General features: G+C 41.4%; 1 protein-coding gene across 3 annotated transcripts in view; it reads right to left on the bottom strand.

The window, feature by feature from the left end:
- The window catches only part of dscama (Down syndrome cell adhesion molecule a), a 90,658-nt gene that overhangs the window by 64,904 nt on the left and 5,633 nt on the right, over positions 1-20,121 (bottom strand). For all 3 annotated transcript variants that reach the window (XM_058087998.2, XM_058087997.2, XM_078787632.1), the window contains exons 2-3: positions 8,532-8,849; positions 8,019-8,168 (exon numbers count right to left, since the gene is read on the bottom strand). In XM_058087998.2, coding sequence (XP_057943981.2) covers positions 8,019-8,168; positions 8,532-8,849 — 468 coding nt within the window. The remainder of the gene's footprint in view (positions 1-8,018; positions 8,169-8,531; positions 8,850-20,121) is intronic.

Raw genomic sequence — 20,121 nt, forward strand, 5'->3', positions numbered from 1 at the left:
AAGGATGAAGAGTCTTGAACCAGTCATGATATGCTATATATATATATATATATATATATATATATATATATATATATATATATATATATATATATATATATATATATATATATATATATCACTATATTGACAATTAAAATTAAAATTAAAATTAAAATTAAAATTAAAATTAAAATTAAAATTAAAATTAAAATTAAAATTAAAATTAAAATTAAAATTAAAATTAAAATTAAAATTAAAATTAAAATTAAAATTAAAATTAAAATTAAAATTAAAATTACTTAAATTATATTAGGAAAGCAGGAAGTGAACAAATGTAACAGTTACTGATTGTAACAGTACCAGATGGAGGGGTAGGATTTAATAAGCTTTGCTTCTTCCTACTCCTTTTGGACATATGGAACTGATTAAACTTAAACTTAAATTATATTAGGATAAAAATTGTAATTAAAAAAAATAATAATTAAAAAAAATTATATCAGGAAAGCAGGAAGTGAACAAATGTAACAGTTACTGATTGTAAAAGTACCAACTGGAGAGGTAGGATTTAACAAGCTTTGCTTCTTCCTACTCCTTTTGGACATGTGGAACTGTTAACTGATTATGTGATGCATTCAATTGTAATCTGATGCATGTTCAAAAGAAATTAAACCATTACCAGATTAGTATGATTAGTATCAAAATGTAACATATGTAAATCCCAAATGTCTTCTATGTGGAATATCTCCCATCATTTTACTTTAAATGTTGTATTGGATGGTATTTAAGTTTCAGTGATTTTTCTACCTTGATGAGTCAGCACGTGGTCTGCATGCTGCCCTGCCCAAAGGTATTGATTTTCCTCCCCATTGTTTTTCTTCTTTCACTGCATCCCTCCTTTAATCTGGCTAAACCCCTTCCACAGGCTGGGAGGAACAGAAGCAGCGTGTGAGACACAACAACGAGCTCCACACTAGATGGTCACCAAATGACCGTATAGATGTTTATACACATCTGCTCACTACGCTCTGCCGCAGAGTCTGTGTGTGTGGGAAGCCTTTGTAGGTGCAAACGCATGTTTGGTGGTGTTTGTCCAAACAGACATTGTCCACAGGGCACATGACCCATTTTTCCTGCGTGACTAACAATACTCCAGCCAATCGCTGGCGGACAGGAGAATGACGAATGTTGGAAAAAAAAAAAATCACACGTCACAATCCCGATCGTGCCTGTCGCCGGAGAGAGGTAGAAAGGGGGGCGGGGAGGTGCTGAGTCTCCTCCTTCTCCCGCTTCAAACCCGTCACACAGGGACCAGGAAAAATATTACCTGCCCACCAGCTAGCTCAAGGTTGTACTGCCCCAATAGCAGCACTGCATAGGATTCTAATAATAAAAACGCAGTACTGAAAAGGCTGCAAAACTGCACTGTATTAAATGCAAAGTTATTAGAACTCTTTAACCGAAGGCTGGAACTCACTGTATTACCAACACCAATACCGTGATAAGCGTCGATAGTAGCGGTGTCCCAAACCGTTTATCCTCACGAGGGTCGCGGGGGGTTGCTGGAGCCTAGTCACTAGTCATTCTACAACAGTGGTGGGCAAACTACGGCCCGGGGGCCACATGCGGCCCACCAAGTGTTTGAATCCGGCCCGCCAGTTGCTTTTTCAGTATTTCAACTTTTAACATACAAACTGGCAACATGTCTTATTTAGTCTTTTTTTTTTTTAAATGTAAAATTTAGTGACATAGTTTGATGTTTAAAGTGCACCTGAAAAAAGCGACATGAGAACATACAGCTACAATTAGACAAATCATTCAAGGAAAATGTGTGTGTGTGTTAAATACATGTTCTGGCCCCCCTGGACAATTTTGTTAACTCAATGCGGCCCACGAGTCAAAATATTTGCCCACCCCTGTTCTACAAGATAACAACGCAATACTAAAGAATGGATCCCCACAAAAGAATAATAAAAGTTGTTATTTTGTGTCTCCAAAATAGGCCGCAAAACACTCTCATTCACCCTTAGTCGGAAATACATGCTAATACAATCACAATGTCTTGATGCTTCACTGGTAATGCTTTTTTTCGTCAGGCGTTGAGATTTCGTACTTTATTCAGCGGCCCTTAAATGCTGCATCATTAAATGTAACAAATGAAAAGTACAAGGAAGTGTACATAAGTTGTGATTGGCATGTAAAACAACACTTTTTTGTGTTGTTTATGTTGTGGCATCATTTTGGCAAAATATGTATATATAGCTAAATTTGTGTTAAAGTGAAAATTATGCTTGAAATTTATTTTTTTTGTTAAAAACAGCGGATTATTATTCATTCATTCATTTGCTACCACTTATACTCACGAGGGTCGCGGGGGTGCTGAAGCCTATCCTAGCTGTCTCTGGGCGAGAGGCGGGGTACACCCCGGACTGGTGGCCAGCCAATCACAGGGCACATATAGACAAACAACCATTCACACTCACATTCATACCTATGGACAATTTGGAGTCGCCAATTAACCTAGCATGTTTTTGGAATGTGGGAGGAAACCAGAGTACCCGGAGAAAACCCACACATGCACGGGGAGAACATGCAAACTCCACACAGAAATGGCCAACGGTGGAATTGAACCCTGGTCTCCTAGCTGTGAGGTCTGCACGCTAACCACTCGAACACTGTGCAGCCTAATAATAATAATACATTTTATTTGTATAGTGCTTTTCAGAGTACTCAGACATTTTACAGTGAAGAAAAAATAAATAAAAAATACATTTGAGTAAAAAACAGTTGTCCACATGCAAACTCCACACAGAGATGGTCGAGGGTGGAATTGAACTCGGGTTTCCTAGCTGTGAGGCCAGTGTGCTAACCACACGTCCGCCGTGCAGCCTGTCCCAAGCCAATAACGAAAAAAAAAAAACAAAATCGGATTATACGTACCCTGTGATTGGCTAATGACCAATCCAGGATTAACCCCGAAGTCACCTGGGATAGACTCCAGCTCACTAGTCACTCGAATGAGGAAAAGCTTTATAGAGCATGGATGTATGGAATAAAACATGACACAAACATTGTATGGTGAATAAATTCATGCAGAATATATCGTAAACAATAACACATAGCTAGCATAGCTAACTATAATAACGTGGGTGATGTGGTGAACATATGCATATGGGGTTCTGGGCTGACGAAACCAACATACACACTTTTTTATTGCAGTCGTTCCTCCACACGTTTCACTAATTTTCACAGTAGAAAGCAATAGAAAGACTCCAAATACAGTCAAAATAGTTGACAGTAGAGTATTGCCATTGCTAAGCGTCAAGTACTATGCAAGCGACACCCCAACAAAGAGGTGCTGAAAAGAGCGACAGTACAAAACGGTTGTTTCGGGAAGCCTTCACATTAGAAATATTTGCTGTAAAACCCCCAAAAAACAAAGCATGATGCTTGTTCCAAACAAGGTTTATGTGTGTCGATGTAGACGTCAATACAGAGAAGTGAGAAAATACATCTGTGTGATGGCCTACGGCTCTGATGCTAAGCACGTGTGCTGCATGAAAAGAAAGCCTGTTTTTCCACGAGTGTGTGTGTGTGTGTGTGTGTGTGTGTGTGTATGAGTCTGCAGTGGTGCTGGGGGGGCGGGGGGGTCGGCCCCCTCTCGGCCCTCTGCTGCTGAATGCAGAGCAGGCAGCATCAGGCCAAGGCAAATGAGTACAAGGCCTCCTCAGTGACTGCAGCACAGGCTGCACCTGGGGAATGGTCCCCGGCTCAGCAACACAGCGAGCCAGCTACTCTCCACAGCAACACGTCCCTGAAGCACACAACCTGCAAGTCCAGCCATTAAAACGAGCTTCTCTGGATCTCCCTCATGAAAGACATGATTGTTGTTTTTTTTAATCGTTGATTTTTTTTTTTTTTATCACTTGACTCCGCTCCCCCCCACCCCCTCCCAAAAAAGTGGTCATCCAAGCTCTCTTTATCCTCCTTCATACTGTTCCCTTTGTTGTATCAATAAATAATTACATTCAGGAGGCCTTTGCATTGCTGTGTTGTTGTTGTTGTCGAATGTCGATGACTATTTCAGGGAAAAATCAATCAATCATACAGAAAAATCAAAGTCTACGGGGGCCACACTTTTTTTTTTTTAATCAACCCATGAAGAAAGCCTGCAATATTATTATTACATTTATATACATTTAATATTACATTTTTATCCTTACATTAAATTTTTTTCCGTTTTTTTATTTCATTTAGTTTGGATTTACAAATATTTCTACTTTATTATTGTACCTTTTTTTCTGGTAATGGAAAAAAATGTTCAGTTTTTTTTTATTTTAAATGACGTATTTGAGTCTTTAATATTTCAACTTTATGGTATTTTTTATTGTCCTAATATTTTGTCTTTATTCTCTTAAAATTTAAATGTGCCAAAACACAATTAGGCTAAGGGCCGCACTTTCGATACCCCTGCTTTATTCCGTCAGACTACAAACTACAACCGTCTGAGTTACAACGTTTTGTGGTTATGAAGGCACGCCCATTAATCAATTACCGTTCATTTTAGTCTGTAAACACAAATATAGTATGAGCCTGGTCCTTGGGTTTTCAATTCAAGTATAAAAATGATCTGATTCATTCAAATGTGGAAATTATTGAGGGGTTTGCTGGGATGTTAGTAACTGTGCAAACGGACCCACAAACATGGATCCAAAAACACAAAGTGCACTTAAAACATGTGTGTTGTAGAGTATAAGATGAGAATGGTGGGACGAGCGCACTGAGACGTGAATAAAGACCATTTGCTCACGAATTCATAGGGTTCCGTCATCCATTATTTAGTATGAAGAAGAGCGGTGGATTGGTGGCTGCTTGATTTTTCTGACAGCGTTTACAAGGCTTTACACTTTGTGTTAGCGGAGCATCAACTTTTTCTTTGTCTCGCCAAAGACCCATATACAAATTATGCTGAAATGTTGTTTTTTTTTTGTTATTGCCAAACTGTACAAAACTGTTTTAACCCATAAGAAGCCATGGTGACACCCATCAGTAACACTTGAAAGATGTCATAGTCCTTAAGTCCTTAAGTGACGTCCAGGAAACATTATGCAGTGGTTGTTAGGTGTTGGTCATTTATTAGCATTCAATAATCTTTATCCGGCGGCACGGTTAGCGCGCAGACCTCACAGCTAGGAGGACCAGGGTTCGATTCCACCCTCGGCCATCACTGTGTGGAGTTTGCATGTTCTCCCCGTGCATGCGTGGGTTTTCTCCGGGCACTCCGGTTTCCTCCCACATTCCAAAAACATGCTAGGTTAATTAGCGACACCAAATTGCCCATAGGTATGAATGTGAGTGTGAATGGTTGTTTGTCTATATGTGCCTTGTGATTGGCTGGCCACCAGTTCAGGGTGTACCCCGCCTCTTGCCCGAAGACAGCTGGGATAGGTTCCAGCACCCCCGCGCCCCTCGTGAGGGAAAATGAATGAATGAATGAATAATCTTTATCCTTTTAATTATGGGGAAGCTGGCAGACTTTGGCTGAGAGGACAACAACAACAACAAGTCTCTCAAAAGCATTTGCCCCCCCATCCAAAAGCAAAATGACATAAACTCGTGTATATCGAGTTTGTTAAATGCCCCACATAAAGTGACTTTGCCCCCAAGGGCCGGGAAACAATCACATAGGCGAGTGTTCCATTTAAGTGATTTGAATGATTGGAGCGCCACAGTGCTTCCTATCAGCCAGAGAAATGGGTCAATACACCGAGACTAAGCGACACGGTTGGCAGCCTGTGTGCTCGTGGAAGACCGGCAGAGGAAACGGAGCGAGACCTCGCTGTCATTGGGTCAGACTTGACTTACAAACACAGACGTACACAAGACCGTCTGGCTAATAAAGTTCAGTACGAGTTACGACGCTAAGTCAGTTAACAACGGGAACGCACACCTCTGCTGTGTTCCGGTAACTCCACATTGCTGATATTACAAAAAAATTAAAAATTTATACACCTAATAAATGTGTATTCAAGATTTTAAAGGTATCTTATAATATCATTCATCAAGTATCTAGATTTGAGGTATATTTAAGGATTAAACAAGGATTCTACATTTAGCTTGTTATGCTAGGAGTCCAATGGGCCGGCGCCACTTGGTGCCAGTTTGCACCAAAGATTATGTAATGTGTGCCGCTGAATTAATGTTTGCTCAACATGTTGCCATGTTGCAGATTGCTTAACGCAAGTAGCGGGACAAATATTTTAAACATTTTGACATTTTCTTGCCGCCAAACTCAAATTTTGCCGCCGTTACAGGCCACCACAAGCCAGTTGGGAGACAGTTTGAGCCACTGCGCACCTTATTGGTGACACTAGGCGCCACAAAAAATACTGGCCCAGTGGACACTTAAGCATTAGCTTCCTTTACTAGTGTAACAATAGCAATTCAGGAAAGAGTTTTTATTGCAAATGTTGATCCCAAATCCGAGAAAAAATTTGCAATAAGTCACAAATTTTCGCCATTCGCTTGTACGCGTGGAGCGTAACTCTGGCGAAAAGCAGGGATCGACTGTTATTACATCTTATCCTGTACAATCTCCAGTCGACTTGTAATCCATTTCCACAACCGGTTTATTAATCAGTCAGACTGGGGCTTACTTTTATCTTGACTCCGGATGCCCGCCTTTTGACGTCGGCAACCTAAGCGACCCCTGTAGAGTCGCAACCAGACTTCTAAGGCCGTGTTACACCCGCAAACGTAATAACTGCCCACAAACGTAATAAACCACAAATGTAATACAAATCTGCAGCTTTGAATGTAATAATTCTGCAAATGTAATAAATTTCCCACAAACGTAATTAAATTTGCCCACTGCAAACCTAATACTGAATTTGTAATAGTTATTGCAGGAAATTATTACATTTTCTTTGTGGGTGTACATGTGTGTTTTAGTTACAGTATATTATTGTATGTGTGATTTTGTGTGTATATGGGGAAGAAATAATCAAAAGAAAAAATAAAATATAATAAAAACAATAGTAATAATTTTATTAAAACAATTGCAATTATCACAATTATGTTATCTTTTTTAATTTAAAATAAATTATAATTTAATAATTAAAGATTCCTTTAATGTATTCAAATGATACTGGACACGCCACGAAACACACAGAGAAAACAAAGACAAGGACACAAAAACGCCACAGCTGAACAGTGTATAAAATGAGAATTTTTGCGAATTATGCAAATAAGAATTGTAAACAAATACATTTGGCTACTTCCCGGATTTCACTTATTCCAAACGCTGTGGCCTGACTCAAAATGAGCCAATTAAATCGTTTGTTTACTTGCCGAGTGAATGCAAACCATGCATGCATCCAATTTCTATGCCGTCTGATGTGAGAAGGCTTAGAGCCCAGTATAAAAAAAAAATGACGAGAGTCTTAGCACATTAATTTATAGCGCAGCAACGTGCTATTGTGTCTTCACTGAGGATTGTACGGATATTGGAGTATAACAAAGCATCTGACGCTAACAGGAGAATTGTGAAGGAAGGAGTGCTGCTGCTGCAAAGATCTGGTAAGATGTAGAATGTTGATGACGATTCAAATGTTGGAAAACATTTGTCTTCATTTACCATTAATACAACTACGCCGTCTTTAAATAATATTTTTTCCACAAAAAAAAAGAATTATCTTGTTAAAATCCTCAAAATTACATTTACACCTTCTCCCTCATTAAAATAAGAAAGAACAAACAACAACAACAACCACAAAGATCATTATTTTGTCTCATATTACATTTGTGGGAAGTTATTACATACAGATATTACAGATTTTCACTTTCCCACATATGTAATAATAAATAAGGAAATTCAGTATTACGTTTGCAGTAGGCAAATTTTATTACGTTTGTGGGAAATTTATTACATTTGCGGGATTATTACATTTAAAGCTGCAGATTTGTATTACGTTTGTGGGCAGTTATTAAGTTTGTTGTCGCAGACATTGAGGACAGCTGTTGTAAGAAATGCGACTTACTTTCAGCGTTGATTGACATTGTGTCTTTCTCCCAGGACACAACAGTGATGTAGGCCTCCACTGAGGCGGGGATAATGCACTTGAAGACCGCCACATTGCCTCTCATGGCTCTCTGGTCCTCCACCCGAACAGTGTAGGGTTCTCGTAGGACTGGTAGAGAAGAAAAAAAATACATGTTTTTAATACACTGATGCATTCACATTCTTTTGTAGAAGTTTACTGTTGTGGTAGTTGGCGGACGTGGCTGGTGAATGACCGTCTTGGCCTAAATAGCTTGTGGACACTCTTCCTGTGGAATGAGGCAATCTTTAGGGGAGAGATGTTACCTGCAGTGCGCTGTTGTCTGCTTATGACCGCTCCCCCAAAGATTGTCTCATTCCATAGCAATAGTGGCCCCTAACTAGCTGTTTTGTTCATGGACCTGTAAAGAATATATCCAAACTACAGTATATTTACTAGATTATGTCTGCCGTTCACGACCTGATAGGCCACAGTTAGTGTGGAGGTACTGACCAGCCTTAATGTGGACATCTTGGCTCCTGATTCTCCCTGAGGGGTTCTCCGCTGTGCAATAGTAGGTGTTATCGTGGATGAGTTTGCTGAAGCTGGAAGGGGGGATGTGGAAGATCTGAAGGGTGCCATTGGAGTGCACATGGCGAATCCCCGGCACATCATAGATCTCCTCACCGGTGGCCAGATACCAGCGCAGTGAGACAGGTGGCACGCCTGCAGCGGGACAGGGCACCGACGTCCCTGTGGTGCTGGCAAACACTACCTCTTGCACAGATGCATTGACAAAATATAAGCTGGAACGTAGATCTTCACAGAGAACTGCAAGGGAAAAAAATGGAAAGCCACATGTAAGAAAGTCTGAATCAACATGTTGACAAACATGGCTGCGTTTATTTATCATTACAAATGTATTTTACTTGTTATGGGGTATCTATCACTACTCGACTGTGTGTTGGTGCAGCTTCTCCACTCCTGTCATCACGCCGTCTTCCCTCGTGCCTGCCTGCCTGTGCGACAGCTGCCAATCCCCCCTCCCAAGAGACCAAACATTTTAGCGCTTCATAAATTCCTAATGAGCATGCTCAAATCACAGGCCACTTCCAGCCACTGGTCGCTCAACCTGTTACGACAAACAAACACTGGGAAACACATGTTTCAGCACATTTGGAGCTACACTCACTTCACACATGCTGCACTCAGAGGGACCGGCCTGCGGTTGTACGGTATATGTTGACAGCTATAATATTGTTGTATCTTATGTAAAGTAAAAGATGGAGCTGTGACACAGGTTAGCATTTGATATTTAACGTGACGTTAACCACATTACACTACATTTTAACCACATTTATTGAAAGAATGTTCTCCCCAAACAGTCAGATTATGCTACTGACACTGACAAATAGGAGTATGAATATACTGAAATAATATTTAGAAACTGGAAAACACAATGGGGCCACAGCTTTAGTCCTTACCTAATCCAATTTCGAATTTGACAATAATTCTACAAATTTGAGTATTTCACACAGGTTAGGACCAGGCGTTTGGATGGCGTCTGCATCTTATCACAGTAAAATAAAGTCAAAACACTTCAAGACCCACAACTCTGTACACAAATGCCAGAAGCCGAACCACTGGACACACAGGGAAAATAAACAACGGCAGGAGCAACAAGGACACAAAAATGCCACAGCTGAACAGTGTATAAAATGAGAATTTTTGCAAATTGTAAACAAATACATTTAGCTACTTCCCGGATTTCACTTATTCCAAATGCTGTGGCCTGACTCAAAATGAGCCAATGAAATCGTTTGTTTACTTGCAGAGCGAATGCAAACCATCCGTGCATCCAATTTCTATGCCGTCTGATGTGAGAAGGCTTAGAGCCCAGTATAAAAAAAAATCTACAAGAGTCTTAGCACTTTAATTTATAGCTCAGCAAATTGCAAATGTGTCTTCACTGAGGATTGTACGGATATTGGAGTAAAACAAAGCATCTGACGCTAACAGGAGAATTGTGAAGGAAGGAGCGCTGCTCCTGCAGAGATCTGGTAAGATGTAGAATGTTGATGACGATTGAAACGTTGGAAAACATTTGCCTTCATCTACCATTAATACTACTAGAATTTTCCGTGCGTCTCGTGTCAATTTTTAGTAACAGTAATATATTTTTTACTTCTAGTGATTATTTTACAAAAGGTTTAGAGTGAAACAAAAAGCCCACAGCCAGACAGCCATCATTGCGGCGTCTGGTTGGCGTGTATAAGAAGGCGGCTTGCTTTTGTCTCAGTCCTCTGTGCACCAGCTCATAAAAAATTGAGACCACCACCCATTTCTGGGTGACTGATTTCTTAAGATGAGAAAGCTTGATGGACACAAAACCCTTCAAGATCTCAATGGTTTAGATAGATCCAGTAGGACTACATTCATTTTTCAGAGCGATGCCAAGAAAATGGTGCAGGAAGGGGTTGAGTGGGGAGGTGGGGGAAACCGAAAAGCACTCAGAGAGCGACACACCGGCCGTTATTGAAAGAGAAAGACAGAAAACCTCAGCAGAGGTCAAAGTACGCTTCACCTTAGGTGTCTCTCCTTCAAACGGTATACTTCCCTCGTTATTCTTCATTTGTTTCCTTACCCCCGTTCTACTTTGTGTTTGTTTTCTTTCACCTTCTTTCCTCCTTTACGCTCTTGTGACCCCGTCTCTCACTTTTAGACTAGCCCCCACCAATATACAAGTGTACAGGCGCCAACGGAAAACAAAGGTGAACACGGAGGTGAACACCAGCTGTCCACTGACTTGGCCGGATGACTACTGAGTGGAACGCTGTCCTGGTAAGTTTCTGCAACCAAAATAATTCCAAACAATGCGTGACGAGGTACTGCACTTTCCAGGGATATACTATTGACTGAGTGTTTTCATCAGGGTGATTTATAATAGTGCTGCATAGACAGCTTGTTTTAAAACCTCCATATCAATCTTTTGTTTGAAGTGCGGTACCCACCCCCAATCTGCGACATACTGTACATCACAAAAACAAATAATTATTTTAATTATAACACTGTTTTTGGCACTTTGAATTGACATTTTGATGTATTCAAGTGTATCATATTGAGGCATGGGGATAATATTCTTAGCTCACAAAAGGTGAGTACAGTAGATATATGATTTTATATTCCGGGACCATCATTGAATGGTAATACTGTGAGTAATTTATACACCCATAAATATCAGTCCACCAGAGTGAGCTGAATGAATAACAGAAAATGCATTTAGAAGAAGTTAAAATAGTTATTTTGTTTTAAACTCGTATCGGTACTTGTGTTGTATATTTCTTAGCTAACTTTTGAGTGTTAAGTTACTGTGTGATGACTTCAGAGTTCTTTGTGATATGATAACAATGCGTGACGAGGTACTGCATTTTCCAGGGATATACTATTACAATAAACCAGGGGACTGCATCACAACAGCTCAGTGAAGACAAGGCTTTATCGCAAAGCAGATTGGGGGTTTGTTTACAAAGTCAAGCAAAAGGTAGCTTTAGTTGTACCAAGTGGACAATAAACTTTAGAACCCATTTGTGACCCCCCAAGTCCAAAATATTCCCCACTTCAGTCCAGACGCACTTCAAGTTAGCACTAGCACAAACCAAACCAATCCCTGCTTGCAAGATGAGCAGACACTGCGGGGGCGTCTGTTGGCTGCCGTCAAGTGTGTTTGTGTACAACACCGTTAAAAAGTCATTAACAGCTTGCGTGAACTAATAAGATACAACACATGCAAAAGTGCAAGTGACAGAAGCAACATTTTAAGGAGGTGATCGTGCATGTAAAATTGTAATAATGATACAAAATCTGAACTTTGGTATATAACATGTCGATATAGCCCAAGAACACAATATTTTGTGTGCCTTGACTCAGTGCCTCAGTCAAAATCATAAAAAAAATAGCCGGTACTGAGATGAAAAATGGCTGGGATTGAATGAGTTAAATTAGATTGAAAAAATGGTCACACTAAAAAGATGTTTTGATGATAATAGATTGTCCTTGAATATAAGTAAAACTAAAATCATGCTGTTTGGTAACAGCAGAAAGGAAACGCACCAGTAAATACAAATAGACGGTGTGGACATTGAAAGGGTGAACGAAAATAAATTTCTGGGGATCACAATAGATGAAAATATGAGCTGGAAACCTCATATTACAAATATACAACATAATGTGGCCAGGAATATTTCAGTATTGAACAAAGCTAAACTTGTTCTCAATCATAAAATCACTCCACACTCTTTATTGCTCTCTAAAAGGATATAAACTACTGTTTTTTTCCACAACATACAGAAGTGTCAGGTGCTTTGTTTTTGAGGGAGTCCAGTGAGAAATTTGGATCCAGTCTTGGCTGATTTGAGAGATGCTACATATGTATCACCATATTGACAGTTATTATGGTACCCATTATGTCATTGTATGGTCATATCACCTCGTACTTCGGTACAAGGTTCATTATTTAAAAAAAAACAATAAACAAAAAAAAAACCTTAAACTGTATTATGGAAAGCAGGAAGTGAACAAATGTAACAGTTACTGATTGTAAAAGTACCAGATGGAGGGGTAGGATTTAATAAGCTTTGCTTCTTCCTACTCCTTTTGGACATGTGGAACTGTGAACTGATTATGTGATGCATTCAATTGTAATCTGATGCATGTTCAAATGAAATAAAACCATTACCATTGAGTGAAATTACATGGGAAGGTGAACAAATCATTATTTCTTCCATTGTATAGCATTGTATGTGTTTTTCAGTCTCAGCTGGTTCAAACTGGGGCGCGCAGGAATGGAAGTGTGGTTTGAAAATGACAATCCCTTCATATCGTATGAACTAATGCTTGTCTAAGTCCCACATGTCAGCAGATATAGGTGGTGGGCCTCCCCGAAGACCCCACAGCGCATTGGAGGTGACTTCCACAGCAGTCCGCCCATTGTGTCGCTCCTGCAACTGCGTGTGGAGCTCAAGGGCACCAGACGCACGGTCGGTCAAGGAGAGTGCAAGCAGGCGTGTCATAAGGATGTGGGGGGATGGATGAGTGTTAATGTCGTGGAGCCCGCGAACATGGAGGCTGACGTGTCCTTGGTCGGCAGGCAGAGTCAATGCAACTCGTGACATGATTGGTTTTGTCTGACACCATTCCAGAATATGACAAGCCGAGACAGAAATGCTGCAAATATAAACAGCTATCCATTTTTTATGAGGGATTGTCCTCATAGAATCGCAGGTGAGCCACAGCCTTTACACCGAAAGGCCTAACACAAGGTGCTCAACACAAACCATCAGAAAAAAAGAACTCGCCATGTGAACCAAAAATAGCACAACATGTAAAACAATTACAATGAACTACCTTTCTATATTGATAACAACGCCTAAGTGCCCACAAGGTATGATGGGTACTCTAGCAGCAAGTCCCCTCATCATTAATCCGTTCCAGAAGGGCCGATTCAAACCAAAATGTACTCTAACCAAATCATTCATTCATTCATTTTCTACCGCTTATTTTCACAGTGGAGCCTATCCCAGCTGTCCTCGGACGAGAGGCGGGGTACACCCTGGACTGGTCGCCAGCCAATCACAGGGCACATATAGACAAACAACCATTCACACTCACATTCATACCTATGGACAATTTGGAGTCGCTAATTAACCTAGCATGTTTTTGGAATATGGGAGGAAACCGGAATACCCGGAAAAACGCACACATGCATGGGGAGAACATGCAAACTACACACAGAGATGGAGAGACAGAGAGTCGAGGGTGTAATTGAACTCGGGTCTCCTAGCTGTGAGGTCTGCGCGCTAACCACTAGACCGCTATGCAGCCTAACCAGATAGTTTTTCCCATAACAAATAATGCAAATCTCAATAATCCATTCTGTTATTTCCGTAGGTAGACAACCTTCTGAATACTCTGTTTAAACTTTAGAGCCATCTTGACATGAAATAACACACCTATAGTCACTTTTATAGTCGACATAGTAATAGAAAATATGTGAGCATTGACGGTGTACTTCCTTCTCACCAGTGTAACATTACCGACACCAAAGCGGTGAACATTCACACAGGAGATGCTGTCGGCCATGACTCATTTGCACTCTCCACATTAGTAACCAAAGACTCTGCTGCTAAACACAGCTAAACACTGTCAACTGCAGCTAGCTCACGTCACAGATATTATACTACATATCCCGTCTTCTTGAATATTTGTGTTTTCATACAGAAGTAGAACATGAAAACTCCACACATTCAAATGAATAAAGGCAGAAAATCCAAAAAGCATAAACAAACAATATTTTCCCAGCACTGTGCACAAAGTAAAATCCTGCAAACCTTCACTCTGCTAATGTTAGCAGCTGCCTCCAAATTACACAGGCAATTTATTTAAGTAAATGTCCAATCAATACAGGCCCACGAGCACACCACATAAATAGGGACTTGCATTAGCAGACTGATGTGATGTGGGCTTAACGCTGGGCCTGCGTTTACCACACCAAAACCACATCCATCACAATATGCTAGCTGAATAGCCCGGACAAAACATTGACTTCATTTAAAATATCAACTTTTTGCCTTCATGATTTTATCACAATGTCTCCTCGTGTTTTGAATGCAATTAAACGTCTGCGCTCAGCTGGCTCTCAGTCACAGTGTGGACCTGAGCGGGTCAGAGATCTCCGTGGTGCTACAAGACATCAAGATATTAGGGCTACTTCACTGCGGGAAACTAGCGCTGAGCCTTACTGACAGGTTATGGCAGCCAGTGCAGGTAATTAAGGCCGATACCGCCTAGGGAGGGCGGAATGGGGGAAGGGAAAAGGGGGGGTGGTAGACAGGGTGGAGGGCAGGGCGGCCTCATGATGACAGTGAGTAAGCATCCACCCACCCCCACCCCTATTCTGATGGTCCCCGCATCCTCCACTCTCCTCCACTCTCCTGCCCTAAGGCCTTACACGCGACATGCTAAAGCCAAGAGCGCCGAGTAGAGATGTACAGATCACAGAACAGGGCTTCCCCCCTCACTCCCAAATCAGAGACTCCCAATTTGCACTCATGAATAATGGTTGAGCGGTGCGCTCTGTGCCATGCAGATGCTATGTAAAACCAATGTTAGTCTCCTCTGATGTCAACTCTCTGGAGGGCTTGACAAGCGCTACCGTGAAGTGGGCTAGTTGATGCATTTCATCTGCATAAGCGGCGACGAGAGACCGGGGAGTTCCCACGTACAGGCGACTTTAATGACTTACATCATCAATGGTGAAGGGGACAAATACTGCAAATCAACTGGGAGAGAGGGACGGGTAGAGGGAAATAAAAGGATTGAGGAGGACATTGTATACAGAAACAATAAACAAATCATATGAGATATTCATAGCGCATCATTAACCTTCCAAAGTGACACAGCATATATCAAATACTACTATATTATATACACAGATGTGTCAGTAGCAATCAAAACTTCCAGGTTTTTTTACTGAATCAGAGCTCATGGGTACTCGCTTCTATTAACCTGTTAACCACTGTGACAGGTAAAAATGGAGTACCCGATCCACTTCAGTCGGTGACTCATAACAAATTGAATCAGTAAAAGGAATCAAGTCATCCTGCGAAAAATGTTAAGTATGATTTTCTTGTTTAGTACAATGTGAAAGGGCTGCACGGCCGTAAGTGGTTAGCGTGTCGACCACTTTTTTTTCCACAGAAAACACCTTTCATTTACCATAGATCGAAAATCCTTAATAAATGTATGATACTACAGGTACCACTATTAGTCCATGGGGACCGGGTAGCTCTTTGTTTGACAGGAGCCAATCATGAGCAATGGAAAAAAAAAACACAACGAGCTTGTCAACCCATTGGAAATCGCAGGAGGTCGTTACTCAATGTAACAATCTGACACACGGCGTCATATCACAAAGAACTCTGAAGTCATCACACGGTAACTTAACACTCAAAAGCTAGCTAAAAAATATACAACACAAGTACCAATATGAGTTTAAAACAAAATAACTATTTTAACTTCTTCTAAGGGTGGTACGGCGGTCGAGTGGTTAGCGCGCAGACCTCACAGCTAGGAGACCAGGATTCAATTCCACCCTCGGCCATCTCTGTGTGGAGTTTGCATGTTCTCCCTATGCATGCGTGGGTTTTCTCCCGGTACTCCAATTTCCTCCCACATTCCAAAAACATGCTAGGTTAATTGGCGACTCCAAATTGTCCATAGGTATGAATGTGAGTGTGAATGGTTGTTTGTCTATATGTGCCCTGTGATTGGCTGGCGACCAGTCCAGGGTGTACCCCGCCTCTCGCCCGAAGACAGCTGGGATCGGCTCCAGCACCCCTGCGACCCTCGTGAGGATAAGCGGTAGAAAATGAATGAATGAACTTCTTCTAAATGCATTTTCCGTTATTCATTCAGCTCCCTCTGGTGGACTGATTTTTATGGGTGTATAAATTACTCACAGTATTACCATTCAGTGATGGTCCCGGAATATAAAAGCAGATATCTACTGTACTCACCTTTGTGAGCTAAGAATATTATCCCCATGCCTCAATATGATACACTTGAATACATCAAAATGTCAATTCAAAGTGCCAAAAACAGTGTTATAATTAAATTAATAATATTTCCATCAGACGTGTTTGTTTTTGTGATGTACAGTATGTCGCAGATTGGGGGTGGGTACCGCACTTCAAACAAAAGATCGATATTGAGGTTTTAAAACAAGCTGTCTATGCAGCACTATTATAAATCACCCTGATGGAAACACTCAGTCAATTGAGAATAGCAGAAACAAGCAAAGGCTAATAAAAAGGCAAGGCTCTGCATTAGCGCTAGCACAGTCTGCACACAAGCATGTGCAACTCTTTAGTAATGTGGGGACAGGGGGGGTTGGGTGGGGGGTTTCACAGTACATCCAAAATCATGCATGTTGTCTTCAATTGCAACCTTGCAAGCATCTTTCTCTGTTTGGCCTCTGGACGGTGTCTCAGACAGCTGGCTGAGGGCTCAGCAAACACCGCCAGGCAAAACACACATCAACGTATTCAGAGCGCTTAGTGCCCTGGATTAATCAAATTATAATTTAATCATCTGATCAAACAGCAATTAGCATAATCACTTCTGGGCTCGGCCTGATAGAGCGGGGACTGAAGCAGAATGGAGCTTGGGGGGCGAGCAATACTTAAATGAAACATTTGCCAGAATGTTTGAAAATGTAACACGTTTCAGGCCATAAAACAGAGACAGATTGTGAATACTAATCAGCATGATTTGCTTCGGCCTACTGAATAGATCGCTGGATGAGCTGCGGCGAGACTAAACGCTATTTCTAGGATGCATAATTCACATAAGTAAATAGTGCAACCTGAAAAATAAAAACTTAATACTTTCATTTTAAATAATGGCACATTTTTATCTAATGTTTTTCAAGTTATTGACCTGCAGGTGTTTGATTTTAAAGATAATGTCACTGTACGTCGAATAACTCACTATATTGATAAACAGATGTGTTACAATGCGCAATCTGCTGTGGTAGGTGCAAGTGAGGCTAAAAGAACTACAGTTCCCATGATGCCTAGAGTGCAGCTTTAGGAAGAAGTAAAGTGTATGCAAATATCACGTTTTTTAAGTCTTATGCAGCAATCATGTTTTAATCTGACAAATCATAAGTAAGTTTGATCAAATGTAAGATAGATTGTGAGGGCTGCACGGCGGGCGATTGGTTAGCGTGCAGGCCTCACAGCTCAGAGACCTGAGTTCAAATTCCATCATCGGTCATCTGTGTGTGGAGTTTGCATGTTCTCCCCGTGCATGCGTGGGTTTTCTCCGGGTACTCCGGTTTCCTCCCACATTCCAAAAACATGCTAGGTTAATTGGTGACTCCAAATTGTCCATAGGTATGAATGTGAGTGTGAATGGTTGTTTGTCTATATGTGCCCTGTGATTGGCCGGCCACCAGTACAGGGTGTACCCCGACTCTCATCCAAAGACAGCTGGGATAGGCTCCAGCAACCTCCGCGACCCTCGTGAGGAAAAGCGGTAGAATGTTTGAGTTGTTTGTTTGAATGAGTGGTTAGCGCGCAAACCTCACACCTAGAAGACCTGAGTTCAATTCCACTCTCAGTCATCTCTGTGTGGAGTTTGCATGTTCTCCCCGTGCATGCATGGGTTTACTCCGGTTTCCTCCCACATTCCAAAAACATGCTAGGTTAATTGGCGACTGGTATGAATGTGAGTGTGAATGGTTGTTTGTCTAAATGTGCCCTGTAATTGGCTGGCGTGTACCCCGCCGCCTCCTGCCCGAAGACAACTAGGATAGGCTCCAGCAACCCCTGCGACCCTCGTGAGGATAAGCGGTAAAAAATGAATAAATGTTTAGATTGCTTGGACCCCGGCAGAGAAAAAGCATCTTACGTCTCATCCTCGGAGCTAACAAGTGATGTCGTTTAACTTTATTTATAGCGTGTCAAAAAAAATCCACAATCAATGACGGTTTTCGGTGTTATAAGGCGACAGCTCAAGTTAAATTTGCCTCGGGACGAAAGTGGTAGGGGGAAACACTATTGTCTTGACCACATTCCATTTATGTGAATGTTTGCCTTACATTTTACAAACCACGCTGTCTCACTCATTATCACCACCCTACGCAAGTATTGTTGGAACATAATCCAGGCAGCTGGGGAAAAAACAGCTTATCTCCTCAACACCAAGAGAACTCATGCATGCATGTAAGTGTGAACTTGATTCTTGCCGGACAAAATATTGGCCAGCCTTCACCAGTGCCTACGATGCCTAAAATAGCGTTGTTTCTGCATGGCGAACCAGAATGAATTGATATGAATCTGGAAGCATAACACAAGCTGACTCCGTATAAGCCTTCTTCCCCCGCTCTTCCTCCACTTTCTGCCTCACTACACACCATCATCTCCTTAAGCATTGCAGTTGGGGTTAAATGGAATCTTTAACAGTTCAATGTGCACCCATTAGCATATGCTTTTGTGTCTACTCCTGACAGCCAAGCCAAAGCACAACACACTGGAGAAACAACAAAACCTAAAATCTGATGTCAAATCCAGGTATCATCGGAAAGTCCGATAATTATTCATAAAATGCTAAAATGTCAAATATCACCTTACAAACCTAAGCGGCGTCTAGTCCAGGAAGAATTCAGATCGTGTTATAAATAAAAAGCACACGCCTAGCCAATAAATCAAACATCATAATTCATTCATTTTCTACCACTTTCCTCACGAGGGTCGCGGGGGTGCTGGAGCCTATCCCAGCTGTCTTTGGGTGAGAGGTGGGGTACACCCTGGACTGGTCGCCAGCCAATCACAGGGCACATATAGACAAACAACCATTCACACTCACATTCATACCTATGGACAATTTGGAGTGTTTTTGGAATGTGGGAGGAAGAAGAGGGGGTGCTGGAGCCTATCCCAGCTGTCTTCGGACGAGAGGCAGGGTACACCCTGGACTGGTGGCCAGCCAATCACAGGGCACATATAATTAGTTCCAGTTAACCCTTCAAAATACGGGTTTTAACATTACTAGAGCCCTCTAGATATGAAATAACACCCCTATAGTCACCTTTACATTCATTCAATCATTCATTTTCTATCGCTTATCCTCACAAGGGTCTATCCAAGCTGTCTATGGGTGAGAGGCGGGGTACACCCTGGACTGGTGGCCAGCCAATCACAGGGCACATATAGACAAACAACCATTCACACTCACATTCATACCTATGGACAATTTGGAGTCGCCAATTAACCTAGCATGTTTTTGGAATGTGGGAGGAAACTGGAGTATCCAAAGAAAACCCACGCATGCACGGGGAGAACATGCAAACTCCACACAGAGATGCCCAAGGGTGGAATTAAACCCTGGTCTCCGAGCTGTGAGGTCTGCGCACGAACCACTCAACCGCCCCAAACATCATAATAATCATCACAATTTTTAAAAACATACAAAGCCCGACGCACCCCTGAAAATCCTTCATATTTCATATTTCATAGTCAACACAGCATGATTAAATAAACTC

Source organism: Doryrhamphus excisus, linkage group LG21 (assembly GCF_037039965.1).
Source record: "Doryrhamphus excisus strain RoL-2023G ecotype Guam linkage group LG21, RoL_Dexc_Guam_v1.1, whole genome shotgun sequence".
Lineage (NCBI taxonomy): Eukaryota > Metazoa > Chordata > Actinopteri > Syngnathiformes > Syngnathidae > Doryrhamphus > Doryrhamphus excisus.